At 40.4% G+C, this 15075-nt stretch overlaps 1 protein-coding gene across 4 annotated transcripts in view; it reads right to left on the bottom strand.

Annotated features, from left to right (window-relative positions):
• The window catches only part of USP6NL (USP6 N-terminal like), a 224722-nt gene that overhangs the window by 32522 nt on the left and 177125 nt on the right, over nt 1-15075 (bottom strand). For all 4 annotated transcript variants that reach the window (XM_073652402.1, XM_073652401.1, XM_073652400.1 and 1 more), the window contains one exon: nt 12960-13059. In XM_073652402.1, coding sequence (XP_073508503.1) covers nt 12960-13059 — 100 coding nt within the window. The remainder of the gene's footprint in view (nt 1-12959; nt 13060-15075) is intronic.

Raw genomic sequence — 15075 nt, 5'->3', positions numbered from 1 at the left:
CATAACTGATGGTCCCAACCCCATTTATAAGGCAAGAAATCCCACTTATTAAACCTGACAGGGCACACCTGTGAAGTGAAAACCATTTCCGGTGACTACCTCTTGAAGCTCCTCAAGAGAATGCCAAGAGTGTGCAAAGCAGTCATCAAAGCAAAAGGTGGCTACTTTGAAGTACCGAGAATATAACACTTATTTTCAGTTGTGTCACACTTTTTTGTTAAGTATATAATTCCACATGTGTTAATTCATAGTTTTGATGCCTTCAGTGTGAATGTACAATTTTCATAGTCCTGAAAATACAGAAAAATCTTTAAATGAGAAGGTGTGTCCAAACTTTTGGTCTGTACTGTATATATTACACACACGCACAGAAACTGTTAAACAGGGATTACATATAACCTTAGGAGAATATTTTCTTCCTTAGTCTGTGTCCAGCAGTAGAGTTCCTGCTTTATTGATCTTGTAAAAGGAACATGTATATTACATTTTGGATAGTTGAGGAAGCCCAAAGTTGCAATTTTCTTACTCCTCATTTGAGGGAGAATATAAAATACTGGCTAAGCAATTAAGGCATATAATAAAATGAGAATAAAAAGGATGCATATTTCATCAAACACAAGAGCGTCTTTGAGATAATTATGGGTAATTTAGTGTGAGCTCTTTTAACCATTTATAAAGACTCTGAATTATGCAGGTGCTTTTTAGCCACAATTTATTCCATGGAGAACAAACTAAACTGTTCAAAGTGAATGGAAGAGACCTATTTCAAGGATAGAGGAAAATAAAGCTAAAAACTTGCCTACGGACTAATCACATTTCACTACACTTTAAAATGCATGTTCACCTGTAAAAGTATAAAAGATTTTAACCTATTCCCAACATCCGCTGTACATGTACAACATTCCTGCAAATCACTGTACATTGTACGGCATGATGAACGTAGCTCGGAAACAGAGCCGGATTCATCAGTAGAGGGCGCCATCCATATATCACAGCTGACAATCTACTGCAATGGCAACAATTGGTGGTAGTACCGATTGCAGCAGTTTGACCTCTTGGATAGTGTTGTCAATAGTGACATTAGAATATAGCTGGTTAGTTGATGGACAGGATTTCTCCTTTAAGAAGCACTCCTCCTCCCATCAAAGTTTTTATTTTCTTAATATATTGCAATCACCATACTATATAGCACTGTGTACGTACAATTGCTCATTTTCCCTTTCTATTTAGTTAATTATTCTCTTTTCTCTGTTCCATGTAGAAACAGGAAGTCTCTTGTCCCAGCATGACTTGATCACCTCCTCCCCCCTGCCAGGGACTTTTCCAGTGATTTAAGACTCACACAGGGAAAATTGACCTCCTGTTTCTACATAGAGCTTAGAAAGATTCAGCTAGTCAGTTTTTAATCACGTGATGTCATAGACCTAATGGAAAAGAGGAGACTTAGCTGGGAAGAAAGGCAAAATGAGCAATTGTAAGTACACAGTGCCATATAGCAGAAAGATTGAAATATATTAAATATATAAAAAGTTTGATGGGAGTGCTTCTTTAAAAGGGAATCTGCCATTAGGATCAATGCTCCGAAGAAGTTTATATGGGTATGCAGGTCATAGGAAACTGAATAAAATGATATCTTCGTTCTGTGATCAGAAATCTTTTTTCAGAGAAATACACATTTTTCATAATCTGTAAATGAGCTGTTAAGATCTATGGGCTGGACACTGATCTCCCTGAGAATCCGAATGCAGAGCTCATTTTAAATGAAAGTTGGGTGTGTTACCAGTGTGAGACATGTAAGTCAGGAGAGCAGACTGTCAGTTATTACATGTCTCCCACTAGTAACGCTCGCTTTCATTTTAAATAAGCTCTGGAGGCAGATTCTTATGTAGATCCGTGTCCGTCCTATAGATCTTGACAATCTATTTACAGATTAAGAAAAATGTGTATTCCTCCGCATAAAGACATCCTTTCGCAGATATGAAGGTATAATTTTATTAATCTTTCTATCACCTGCATGCCCATATAGACTGCTAAAGAAAGTTTATTCTACTGACAGATGCCCTTTAATCCTATTAGCACCCTATGGGGTTCCAATAGGATTACTATAGTTATCATAGGTGGCTATAGTATGCCAAGCAATAACCTCAGGGTCAGCCAGTGATCGCTTTAATACTCTGCAATACACGAGTATGAACGAAGCTATGTATAGGTGGAACACAACAGTCCTGTACATTGCTTAATGGCCGATTTCGAGTACTGCGCTTTAGCGCTCACTGAAGTGCAGCACTGTGCAGCGACCATTATGCAATGCACAGAGTGCTGCTCTAATCTGCTCATACATCGCTTAGCTCTAGCTGCGGCTTTATCAGTTTTCAGCAGATCCGGTGGATATGTTGGACAGACACCCACTGTGTCGTGTTGAGATAAGTCATCAATTGTTAAGTCCTGAAAAGCCCATTTAACAATTTATGGGTGCAGGTCTCCAGAAGCATAAGCTGTGCACTATTAATTGGACAATACCATGACACACTTGCAATTTTTACTATGGAACATCCACTGCACATTCATTTCTGGAAAACACCAGTGGGGTCAAAGTAAATCACTACACCTGCAGATGTATGTCCAGAGTGTAATGTGCAAAAAAAAGGTCAAATTTTAGATTTTTTTTTTTCGGCATCTCGGTAATGATGATAAACATACTCCAGGAAAATTTGTGCCCCCACAGCCAAATGGCGCTCCATCTCTTCTGAGCCCTGCTTTGTGCCCAAACAGACCCGCTATAGAATACTGTTGCACTTGTGACAAATAGCGTATAACAGGGTGCTTTTTATTTACCATTTTAATAAACATATACTTATTGTAATAAACGTAAGTTATTACCACAAAGTGACACCTATTACAGCTTGAAAAATGGGGCCCGGTCAGGAAGGTCAAGACAGACTGGCGTTAAGGAGTTAAATAGAACCTGACTGCTGATGCATACTGACCAATTAGACTCAGTCAGGTATATTTGAATCAAACTCTGCAGGGCTTCAGAGAAATACATACTTTAATAGCCGCCGGACTGAGCCGTGCTGTGCTGTAAACTAGTCAGACAGGGGGGTCCCCGGCTGCCCTGGACTTACAGATCTCTGCCTGTATGCACATATAGACAGATCTGTCAATCCAGGGCAGCAGGCAAAGAGAAACGCCGCAGCGTTTCAGAGTCAAACATACCTGGCTGAGTTCTTACGGCCGATGTCGAATACATGCTGCCCATGGTTTGGACACCATGTATCAGCTGTCAGGTTCACTTTAAAGAGAAAGTGTCAGATGGGTCATGAGTAGTGTTGGGCATTCCGATACTGAAATATCGGGTATCGGCCGATATTCGCGGTATCGGAGTTCCGATACTTTTAGAATATCGAATAAAGGAATCGGAAGTTCCCATAATGCCTGCACTCTGCAGGGTCTCGGAAGGATGACAAGCTGGATGGCAGCGCTCAGCTTACTGTACTTGTTATTTAGTGTTAAAGGATTTATTTAAAAAAATAATAGTGTTTTCATGCACCGTCTCTTTAAAAAAGCCGGCCGGCAATTCAGCAGCGGCATACACCGGTACCCGACAATTTACAACAGAAAGAATAGAGCATCACACATAGATTAGATACATAGAAACATGTCAGTCACACATATAAGAAGCACAGTGACAGTGTTGGTTACTGTACTTGTCATTTAGTGTAAAGGATTTATTTAAAAAAATATTAGTGTTTTCATGCACAGTCTCTTAAAAAAAGCCGGCCGGCAATTCATCAGCGGTACATGACAATTTAGAACAGAAAGAATAGAGCATCACACATAGATTAGATAGATAGAAACATGTCAGTCACATATATAAGAAGTACAGTGACAGTGTTGCTTACTGTACTTGTCATTTAGTGTTAAAATAAAGGATTTATATAAAAAAAATTGGCGTGGGGTTCCCCGTAATTTTAGTCTCTAGCGGAGGTTAAGCAGACGGCTGGGGCAGATGTTTGAAGCCTGGGAAGGGGGTAATACCCACGGAGCTTCCCAGGCTACTAATATCAGCCCCCAGCTGAATACCTAGCCTTTACTAGCTATTAAAATGGGGGACCCCCCCCAAAAAAATGACATGGGGTCCCCCCTATTTTAATAGCTAGCAAAGGCTAGGCAGACAGCTGGGGGCTGATATTAATAGCCCAGGAAGGGTGCCATGAATATTGGCCCCCTCCCAGGCTATAAACACCAGCCGTCAGCAGCCCCAGAAATGGCGCATCCATAGGATGCGCCAATTCTGGCACTTAGCCTCGCTCTTCCCACTGCCCTGTAGCGGTGGCAGTGGGGTAATAGGGCTGGGGTTGATGTCAGCTTATAATGCCAGCTGACATCAAGCCCAGGTTAGTAATGGAGAGGCGTCTATAAGACGCCCCCATTACTAACCCCATAGTCAAAGTTAAAAAAAAAAAAAACACCCAGAATAAAGTCCTTTAATTGAAATAAAGACACAATTCTTTATTGTTCTAAATTAAACCATACTTACCATCACGCCCATTCCAGCTGAAGCCAATGATCTCCTGCAATAAAAGAAAAATAATAAAGCAACATCATCCTTACCTTTCCATGGTTCCCACGACAGCTTCAGCTCTGCTACATCGAGATGACAGGCTGGACCGCAGCAGAACGCTGCCATCCAGCCTGTCATCCCGCAGACACTGATAAGCGCAGGCATGCTTGCGCTCTGCAGTGTCTGGCTGTGACGGCATCCAGATGAGCAGAGTTCATGTCCAATGAACTAAGCTCACCTCATGCACGTCACTGACAGCATGGGAGAATTCTCCTGCACTCAGCGCTTTAGCAGGAGAATTTTCCCACGCTGTCAGTGACGTGCATGAGGTGAGCTGAGTTCATTGGACATGAACTCGGCTCATCTGGATGCCGTCACAGCCAGACACTGAGGAGCGCAAGCATGCCTGCGCTTCTCAGTGAGTGTGGGATGACAGGCTGGATGGCAGCTTTCTGCTGCGATCCAGCCTGTCATGTGAATGTAGCAGAGCTGAAGCTGTCCTGGGAACCATGGAAAGGTAAGGATGATGTTGCTTTATTATTTTAACTTTTATTGCAGGAGATCGTTGGCTTCAGCTGGAATGGGCGTGATGGTAGGTATGGTTTAATTTAGAACAATAAAGAATTGTGTGTTTATTTCAATTAAAGGACTTTATTCTGGGTGTTTGTGTTTTTTTTAAATACTTTACTAGAAATTCATGGCGGTCATGTCTAATATTGGCGTGACCCCATGAATTTCGGGCTTAGGGCCAGCTGATAATACCAAGCTGGCCCTAACCCCTTTATTACAAGCAACACTGTCATCTTACTCATTATATATGTGACTGACATGTTTCTATTTATCTAATCTATGTGTGATGCTCTATCTTTCTGTTCTAAATTGTCGGGTACCGGTGTATGCCGCTGCTGAATTGCCGGATTTTCATGTTTCACTGTGAGCACTGTTCCCATCGATTTGGGCAACCACCTCCCCCAATACATTCTACATTATTGTTAGTGGTTTTTCTTCATTTAGAATTAACCTACAATGAAAGAAAGGGTTTATATTCATTCCGATATTTGTGTCCCATTGACTTGCATTGGTTTTCGGTATCGGAATCGGCGATATCCGATACTTTTTGAGTATCGGCCCGATCCAATCCGATCCGATATTTCTGGATATCGGAAGGTATCGCTCAACACTAGTCATGAGGCCAGAACCACAAATCATGTGCATGACTCAAAGGTTTCTCCCTGTGTGCACGCAAAGTATGTGAACTGGGGCAAGAAGAAGAAGGCAGGGACATAATTCCATGATTAGTTACTTTTACCTACTTCATCCCCAGCCCATATTTTAAAGTAAGTATTCTCTGAAAGCTGCAAAATTTCAGAGTTAAAGGGATTTTCCCACAAACAAAAGTTAATTTCCACAATTGGATGTGTTTATATAAAATGTTCCTGTGCTGAGATAATCTTATAAATGTGCCCCTGCACATTGTTTAAAAACAGGCAGGGAAAGGTTTTACCTCACAGAAAGAATCAGCTGTGATCCCCTGCTGTAATGTCTGTATACTCTCTTGCTTCCTCCCCTGCCCAGGAGATGTGGTATGATCAAACTATGTTCCTGTACGGTCAGACACAGCCATTACACAGGACACAGCAGGGGCACATTTATAAGATTATCTCAGCACAGGAACATTTTATTTAAACACATTCAATTGTGGAAATTATTATTATTCCATCTACTGATTAAAATTAACTTTTGTTTGTGGGAAAACCCCTTTAAACATACAGATTTTTAATAACTAGGCCTGTCTCCGCTTCACACTGCTCGTGGTTTGGGCAAAATGAATTATCCAGCAGGATTCCTTTCACCAAACTTACCAATAGGTCAGTCATCCCATGGGTTAAGCTTTACCGCCCCTCCTGCACAGGACAGACAACACAGAAAAAAACTAGTTGGATGCAGGAGGGAAGGAAAGGGTTTGCCCTCTTATAGACAGAATGACAAGCAGAGCTACTAATAAACTTTAGCTGATTGCCAATGGAGGTTGAGAGAAGATTTTATGGAGATGCAGCAAATACTTACTTGCGCTCTCCAGACACAAAACAGCTTTTCAAGATTTGCCCTAGCTGTTTAGGGGGTTAATGCAGAAGGTTTCTGTGCAACCTAGCGGGGTGCCTCAAGGGTCTGTCTTGGGCCCTATATTATTTAATATATTTATTAATGATCTAGTGGAAGGGTTGCATAGTAAAATAGCAATATTTGCAGATGATACTAAACTTTGTAAAGTAGTTAATACAGATGAGGATAGGGCACAGCTACAGGAGGATTTAGATAAATTGGGGAGTTGGGCCAAAAAATGGCAAATGGGGTTCAATGCCGATAAATGTAAGGTCATGCACATGGGAAAGAAAAACAGCAGTCACCCATACATATTAAATGGGAAACCGTTGGGGAAATCTGACATGGAGAAGGACCTGGGCGTCATGGTTAACAGCAAATTAAATTGGAGTGCCCAGTGTCAGGCAGCAGCTGCAAAGGCAAATAGAGTCATGGCATGCATCAGAAGAGGAATAGGGGCATATGATGAGAACATTGTTCTTCCTCTGTATAAAGCGCTGGTAAAGCCGTACTTAGAATATTGTGCACAGTTCTGGGCTCCGGTGCTCAGGAAAGACATATTGGAGCTAGAGAGGGTACAAAGGAGGGTGACTAAGGTAATAAAGGGAATGGAGGGACTAGAATACCCAGAGAGGTTGTCAAAATTAGGCCTATTTACGTTGGAAAAGAGAAGGCTTAGGGGAGACCTCATAAATATGTATAAATACATCAGGGGGCAGTACAAAGATCTCTCCCATGACCTGTTTATACCAAGGATGGTGACAAAGACGAGGGGGCACACTATGCGTCTGGAGGAAAGGAGGTTCCTGCACCAGCATAGAAGGGGATTCTTTACGGTCAGAGCCGTGAGACTCTGGAACTCTCTGGGAGAGGAAGTGGTGATATCCAACTCACTTAATGAGTTCAAGAGAGGCCTGGACGCCTTTCTTGAGAACAATAAAATTACATTTTATGCTTAGTGATAGTTAATTAATCCAGGGATTTAATCTGACTGCCAGATTGGAGTCGGGAAGTGAATTTTTCCTCAATGATGTAAATTGGCCTATACCGCATGGGGTTTTTTTTGCCTTCCCCTGGATCAACGCTGCGGAATAGCTGCAGTGCACAAGAAATAGGCTGAACTGGATGGACGCTTGTCTTTTTTCGGCCTTATAAACTATGTAACCTAGAGACCAGCACAGCTAACCCCCTGGCCAATTTCTACGGCAACATTATCAAACAACTTTTACTGCCGCACTCACTGCACAGCTCCTGCGCTCAAGAAACTCGCCAGCTCTCCTTCCTACAGTGCCCACCACACCAATGAGAATAAACAGCTGCTGGGAGCAGATGGGGTGTTGCTTAAATTGAATTTTCGATTTTACCCAACCCCCTCACCGAAAAAAAAAAAAAAAATCACAATCGAGCTGAGCTGCAATGACGAATTAATATAATTAACTAGATTAATCGCTCAGCCCTAATGCAAGTTACACTTTACATGAAAAACAGCTTGCATTCTGCCTTATAGAGAATCTGTCAGTAGGATTAACCCTCCTAAGTTGTCTATATGGCATGCAGGTCATGGGAGCTGAATAATAAGATACCCGATATCTGCAATCTGAGGTATTACACAAGAGAAATCTACGGCTGTCTTACTATGTAAATTAGCTGTTGAGATCTCTGGGTCGGACACCGATCTCCCTGAGAATCCAACTCTAGAGCACATTTTAAATGAAAGGGGAGGAGTTACCAGTGTGAGACATGTAGATCAGGTGAGCAGACTTTCAGTCATTACATGTCTCACACCGGTAACTCCCCCTCTTTAGAAAGATTCTCATGCAGGTCAGGGTCCAGCCCATAAATCTTAACAGCTCATTTACATAAGAAAAACATGGATTTCTCTGAAATAAATAATCATTTTATTCAGCTCCCTATGACCTCCATGCCCATATACAGATTAGGAGGGTTGATCCTACTGACAGATTCCCTGTAAGACAGGCACATCACAATGAATCATTGCCAATTTTAAGATAAAGCAACAGCATTGTGTACTCTTAACCAGGTCGGGCAGTAAACAGAACTCAGAAAATTACCATTTTATAGTTCAGCAGTTACTAAACAGAATACATTGCATAAAGAGGACTTCGGCTGTGTGCCCACGATGCGTTTTTGGTGTGCATTTGCAGCGCAGAAACGCATTGCATACCTTATCCCATGACTTCCTGTGAAATTCTGCAAGTTCTGTGCACATGGTCAGGATTTTTTCTGCGCGGATTTTACTCGCAGAAAAAATACGGACATGACCAATTGTTGTGCGTTTCTGCATGCATATTTGCCTATACAATGCACTGGAAAAACGCATGGCAAATACGCATGCAAAAACGCGTCAAATACGCCTCAAAAAAAAAATGTAAAAACCGCATGCGGTTTTTCTGCCAAGGAGATGCAGAAATGCTCAGGAAAATTTCTGCTTCATTTCTGCATCGTGGGCACCAAGCCTTACTCTGATTAAATCACTTTTCTATAATCACTCCCTTTGATGAAACAGAAATGGTGCAGATTTGGATAAGACTTCATTGAAGAGAATTGCTCACGGCATTACACACACATGCACCTGTCATAATCAATGTACTCGTTGTCCCTTAATAATGGTTAGGCAATGCCCATAAGACATGGGGCTTTTTACATGGAGATGAAATGGCCTGCACCCTCCGAGAGTCATGAATAAACATCTTAAAGCTTCAGCTCTTTGTCATGTAATCTTCCCCTTTACAGCATAGGAAGAGCATGCATATTTCAGTAGTGAGAGCAATGCACCATTTGTTCTTCACACACATCACACAATTGTCTCTCTCTGACTATATTAGAAATGGTAATTTCACTTCACAGCAGCTCCGGGATCACACTTGTATAAGCTGATTTCCTGAGAGGCTGATAATAGCTGAACTAAAACTACATATGACTTACAGAGCAAGAATAGCAATGCAAATTACAGCGCATTTACTAATATTCATATACATTTTATGCTCTCCATTGATCACTAAATGTACATAAATTCTATATAGCTACACAACACACATTGGCTAGTATTACTGAAACGGTAAATTTGGACATATTACAATAAAACAAATAACTGTTTCAATAAATAGTAAATCATAATGGGTCAAGAATACTCGGTTTTTTCTTTCAGGAAACTGGTCTGCAAATCCTGCAAAATACATGAAAAATAGCACATCAGGTACACAACCTTCCTGGGTCTAGCGACTGCTCTGGTTGCAAGGCGCAGATCACATTGACCGTGCGAATCACCGCTGTAACCGGTAACTGAGCTCAGCAGCTACGCAGAGGTAGACGGCACGTGCTGCTGTGCTCAGCGATTGGCTACAGCAGTGATCTGTGCAGCCAACATGACGTCACCACTGCAGCCAAAACACTGAAGTAAGAGCAGTGACAAAAAGCCGTCACTGGACTCCAGGAGGGCGAGTAACTCCTGTGGTTATTTTATGTATTTTACAGAGTTTGGAGTCCTCTTTCCCGAAAGAGGAAAATTGATTTGATACATTACACATAAAAACAATGTCCAGTGGTAGACCACTTATTTTTTTTTCCCTCAAACCCCTTCTCACTGAAGTCAGTTTTTACCTTCCTGACCAGATGCCTCTATGTATCTCAGTGACTGAGACTGTGTATTTGTCACATACTATTTTAGGTTCATGGTCAATTTAGGTTGATATGATTTGGGTTTATTAAAAACATCTGACATTTGATGAAAGTTTAGAAATATGTGCAATGATTCTAAATTAAAATTTGTATGCCCTCATTTTTTTAATGAATAACATTCACTTTGTATCTACTTTAAGTCAAAGTCATTTTTGAAAGGTTAGAAGGCTTAAAATGTAAAAAGTTTTTTGCCACCTGAGGAGCATAATCTAGGGACAAAGACCCTGACTGCCAGCAATACTTCTTAAGTGTTTAGTGAAAATATCTTTGAAAAACAAAAATTTGAGGGTGGGGGGGGGGGGGGGGGGGAGGGGATCATACAAAATGTAAAATAATGCCAGGACATGACGAATTCCATCCGTTGTTCAGTTTTAAAGAACAAGATCAGCATAACCTGTGATAAATTAGATATTAGACTGATCGGTCACAATGTGGTCAGTGCTCACATGACTTTCATCAGCCTATGAATAGTGGCTCTGATGCTTAAAAAGACCAGCTGTATTCACAGTTCCTTGATCACAATGGCAAAGAGCTGTCTGAGCAGACCAGAAAGGTTATTCTCCCCAAGCAGTCTAAGGCCTCATTCACATGTCTGTATTTAATCACGTACGTGAAAAAAAAAAACCTGGTGCCAATGTTTTGGGAACAAAATCCTACATGCAATTTATTTTACCACTGCTGTAACACTTTGGTGTATATGTATTTTTTATACACTAAATGGAATATGGTTCATATACATATTGCTTGGTAGCAATTATATTACCGAGTAGGTGCGTAGTGTGTAGTTCACCTTTTTAATCTACATTTGTATTAGTTGTACTATGTATTATTAAATAAAATTGTATTTCTTATTGATTTATTTTGGCTAGCATACACCTTATTGTATGCAGGATTTAGTCCTTGTTAGGAGTGCCTTCTATTATAAGGTCCATTTATAGCTTTCTACTAATGTTTTGGATCAGTGTGTCATCCATGTCTGGTACGTGTGTCAGTTTTTACCATCCGTGTGTAAACGTTTTTCACGGATGTATAAAGAAATAAAAAGATGAAAAAGCTTCTCCTATATACTTTGTAATGTTAAATACATACAGCAAACGGATGGCATCCCGATGCCATCTATGAGCTGCACGTGCTTTTTACCTACCCATATACTTGTATTGGCCCTTTTAATCAATGCGACATGTCTCCGTGCAACACTGAAGTCTGAATGAGGCCTAAGGGATTTTTTTTCCTTTAAATGATTGGCCTACGAAATACACTTAGCACTTTTCACAGAAAGGATAATAAATGTATGATCACAATAGCTCCCATCACTAGTACACCCATAGTTAAAAAGAGCTTTGAATCCCGGTCTGAAGAAGAGCGAATGGAGCGGATGTCATAAATAGAGTGGTTATACACGTACGACTATCACTTCATTTAAAAACTCCTCCAGAATGAGATGACAGGACCCCCATTCTAGTGATTCATGGGCTTCCTGCAATCATATATTTATCACCTAACTTGTGCATGGGGTATCAGAAAAGTCTTATGAGGCCAGAATAAAGGAAACCTTTTAGAATTAAATCTGCTTGACAGGAACCCTTTCTGAAGATTCACTTGAATCTGTAAAGATTTGTGGCATAACCAAATTATCCCATCACGGTTGGTTTGATTGCAGCACAATGGCTTGGTGGTTAGCACTGTTGCCTTGCTGCACTTGGATCATAGACTCAAATCTAACCAAGGATAACATCTACGTGCAGTTTGCATGTTCTTACAATATTTGCATGTCTTTTCCTGGATTCCTCCTGTACTCCAAAAACACTTTTTTTGCTATGAATACTTTTATAAGGTGGCTAAATCTGCACTTGCTTCTTGAATTCGACATCCAAAAATTGTTAAGTCCCAATACCTAAATTTCAGAAGAATATAGAAACCGCAATGGATCTGCTACATCTATCTATTCAGGACCTAGTAAATAAATACATTGTGACGCTGGATGTCTTGCTCAGTAACTGTTGCCAGCGCACTCCTACAGGCTGGCAGCACATTGGCAGGAAGAAACTGCAATCTGCTAAGTATTGGAATCCTTGAGGGAGAGTGAGCACACAGAGGGTACGTGCCAAACCATCAAAAATCGTGCTAAATAAGTCCACAGAAAGAAGATGAATGCTGTGTGACAATAAGCTAAGAAATGAGGATATAATATAAACAATTTTAGGAAACTAAGAAGCAGACTCCTCAAGATTGGTGCAACCCATGGCCACCCTACGCCAGTCTTGCGTAGAAGGCACCAAATTCCTTAAGAGGCAAGGACTGGTGTAGAATTCCTGGTGTCCAAAACGCTGCCACTTTTGATGAATTTGATGAGCAGGCACTATCATGTTACCATCCCGCCCTAGCTCCTCCCCAGCTCCACATTTCGGCAAAACATATTCAAACGGGCATGAAAATGCCAAATGTCGCAAAAAATTTGCAGCTCTTACGCTAGTTTTCTGGCATAAAAGCTTAATGTATCGGCCCCAAAGTGTCACTGTACACTTATCTTTAGAATAATGTAATAGGAGAAGCTGTTAACTGCAAAATGGCTTACAATTGAAAACTTACTTACTTTTATGCAGCTTCAATACTGTGTAGGACATTGTAGTAAGAACTCTGTCACCTTCAAGTACGTAAATGTCCCATATCCTCAGGTTTAGAGTGAAAGGAGTCTATAGGTGAAAAATTATATTATAATGTTTAAATCAACTGATACCTAAATGTGGCTTTATGATCACTTAAATTCTATAAGAATCAAATCTGCAAGAAAGGGTAGAAAGGCAATGTGAAAGGGATTACAAAAAAGGGAGCGACAACACCAGTACAGTCACTATCAAAAGTGCAAAGCTGTGACTGGCAAACAAAGAGATTTACTGCAATGCTACAGCCACTTCAGTCAGATTAAGAGAGGGGTAGTCTAGTTATCCCTCCACTTCTAAATCTGATACTGATAGCCTTATTTAAAGAAGCACTCCCTTAATTTATTGAAATCATATTATATAGCACTCTGTACTTACAGTTTCTCATTTTTCCTTAAAAATTTTGATGAGTGTGCTTATGCCATCAATATTGTATTCCAAAGGGGCTTGTGCCATGGAAAATATCACGAAAGGCCAATGACCATTAGTCCCAAAACCCCTGACGCTGTCCTTCGAGTTGTGAAACATTTCAGCGTGGCTGTGATATTACATCTTTATCTTGAGCAGCAGTTTCTCTATACAAATCACTATAGTAGTGTGTACTGCTGACATATTGCTACAATAGTGTGAATGCATTGCCAATCAGTTCATACTGCTCTAACTGCGTGACCACAGAGCCACTGATGGACTCTTAGCTTATTGGATAAGGAATTCAGCCCACTTCTCTTAATCCACTAGTTCCTGGAAGATCGATGACTAGAGTGAAATTAGTTGACTTTTTAGTAACGGAGTGTGGCAATTTGTGATCAATGCAACAGCTACTTGCACCAAAATGGTGTATAATCATTTTGTTTCTATTTGAGCGCTGTACTCGATCCTATTCCTATTAATAAAGCCTGTGATACACGCTGGGTGCTGCACGGTTGCCCTGGCAGTTGCATCAAGGTACACTTGTGTCTTTACATGCTGCACGTCAGATGGGGCAGAAGAGCATCCTTGAAGGTACACCTTCTAACAAAGCCCTATTCCTAGTCAAGCATAACAATCTTTTGTGAATTCAACAAGGGTATAATTAGAATTCTGCATATGAATAAGCTTTTGAAATCCACATGAATGGAAAGACAAATGTATACATGGAAAAAGGAACCTATTTTTTTTCCTTTATTTCAAGAAGCTTTGAATAATATGCTGCCGATTAGAAAGCTTGTGTTCAAGTTACATTAATGAAATAATATATACAAAAATGTGAGTGTGGCTTGGTATAGGACAGAACATGGAAGGAAAATCCTTAGATTTGAGAGAAGGGATCTTTATAGTGGGCCATAGAGGGTACAATATGGCTAATGGCGATATGTTCACCACTGCTATTACACATTTTAATAGGAGAGGATATTTCAGACACTAGAGAAATAAAAATCTAGACTACCAAATCTTGTTTTTTTCAAGTAGAAGACATCAGGGAGAAAAGAGCCATCACCAAACACTATGGAAGTTAAATAAAATGAGTCTACCAAAAAATCAGTCACATATGAGCAGCCTAGGAGTACTCTGCATCTCTAACCTTTGGGTGTTTGGGCATTTGAGCCTCATCTCACCTTTTGGAAAGTTGAAGGACAATTCTAAGCTTACCCTAAAATCTCTAGTTTCTTTTTTTTGCAAAACGAAAAACACGATTTTTTTATTTTTCTAAATCAAAGCAGATCTCAAAATAAAGCAGTTTTATGATCATTCATTTAATTACAAGTAATTCTCTAAACCTACGCATCAAAATTAATTCTCCTCTGAATACTTTTAAGCCAGCTTGGCACAGGAATGAGTATGACGTGATATTAGGCAGGGAACTTATTTTAAATCATGATAAATGAGCATATCCGGGTTGGACGAAACGTATTGGTGTGACGAAAGACGCTGGTTTGGCCACTTTCCCCACTTGGATTGAATGCAGACAAGCTATACCGCTACAGCTATGACCACATAGATATTTTTGGCCTAGATGACAAATATGTTGCTTCGTTAGGGTTTATAAACTTTTTAATCAACAAAACAATC

This window comes from Phyllobates terribilis, unplaced genomic scaffold (genome assembly GCF_046119375.1).
Source record: "Phyllobates terribilis strain yellow unplaced genomic scaffold, ASM4611937v1 Scaffold_11__3_contigs__length_659146591, whole genome shotgun sequence".
Classification (NCBI taxonomy): domain Eukaryota; kingdom Metazoa; phylum Chordata; class Amphibia; order Anura; family Dendrobatidae; genus Phyllobates; species Phyllobates terribilis.
This window is presented reverse-complemented; position numbering and strand designations above follow the sequence as displayed.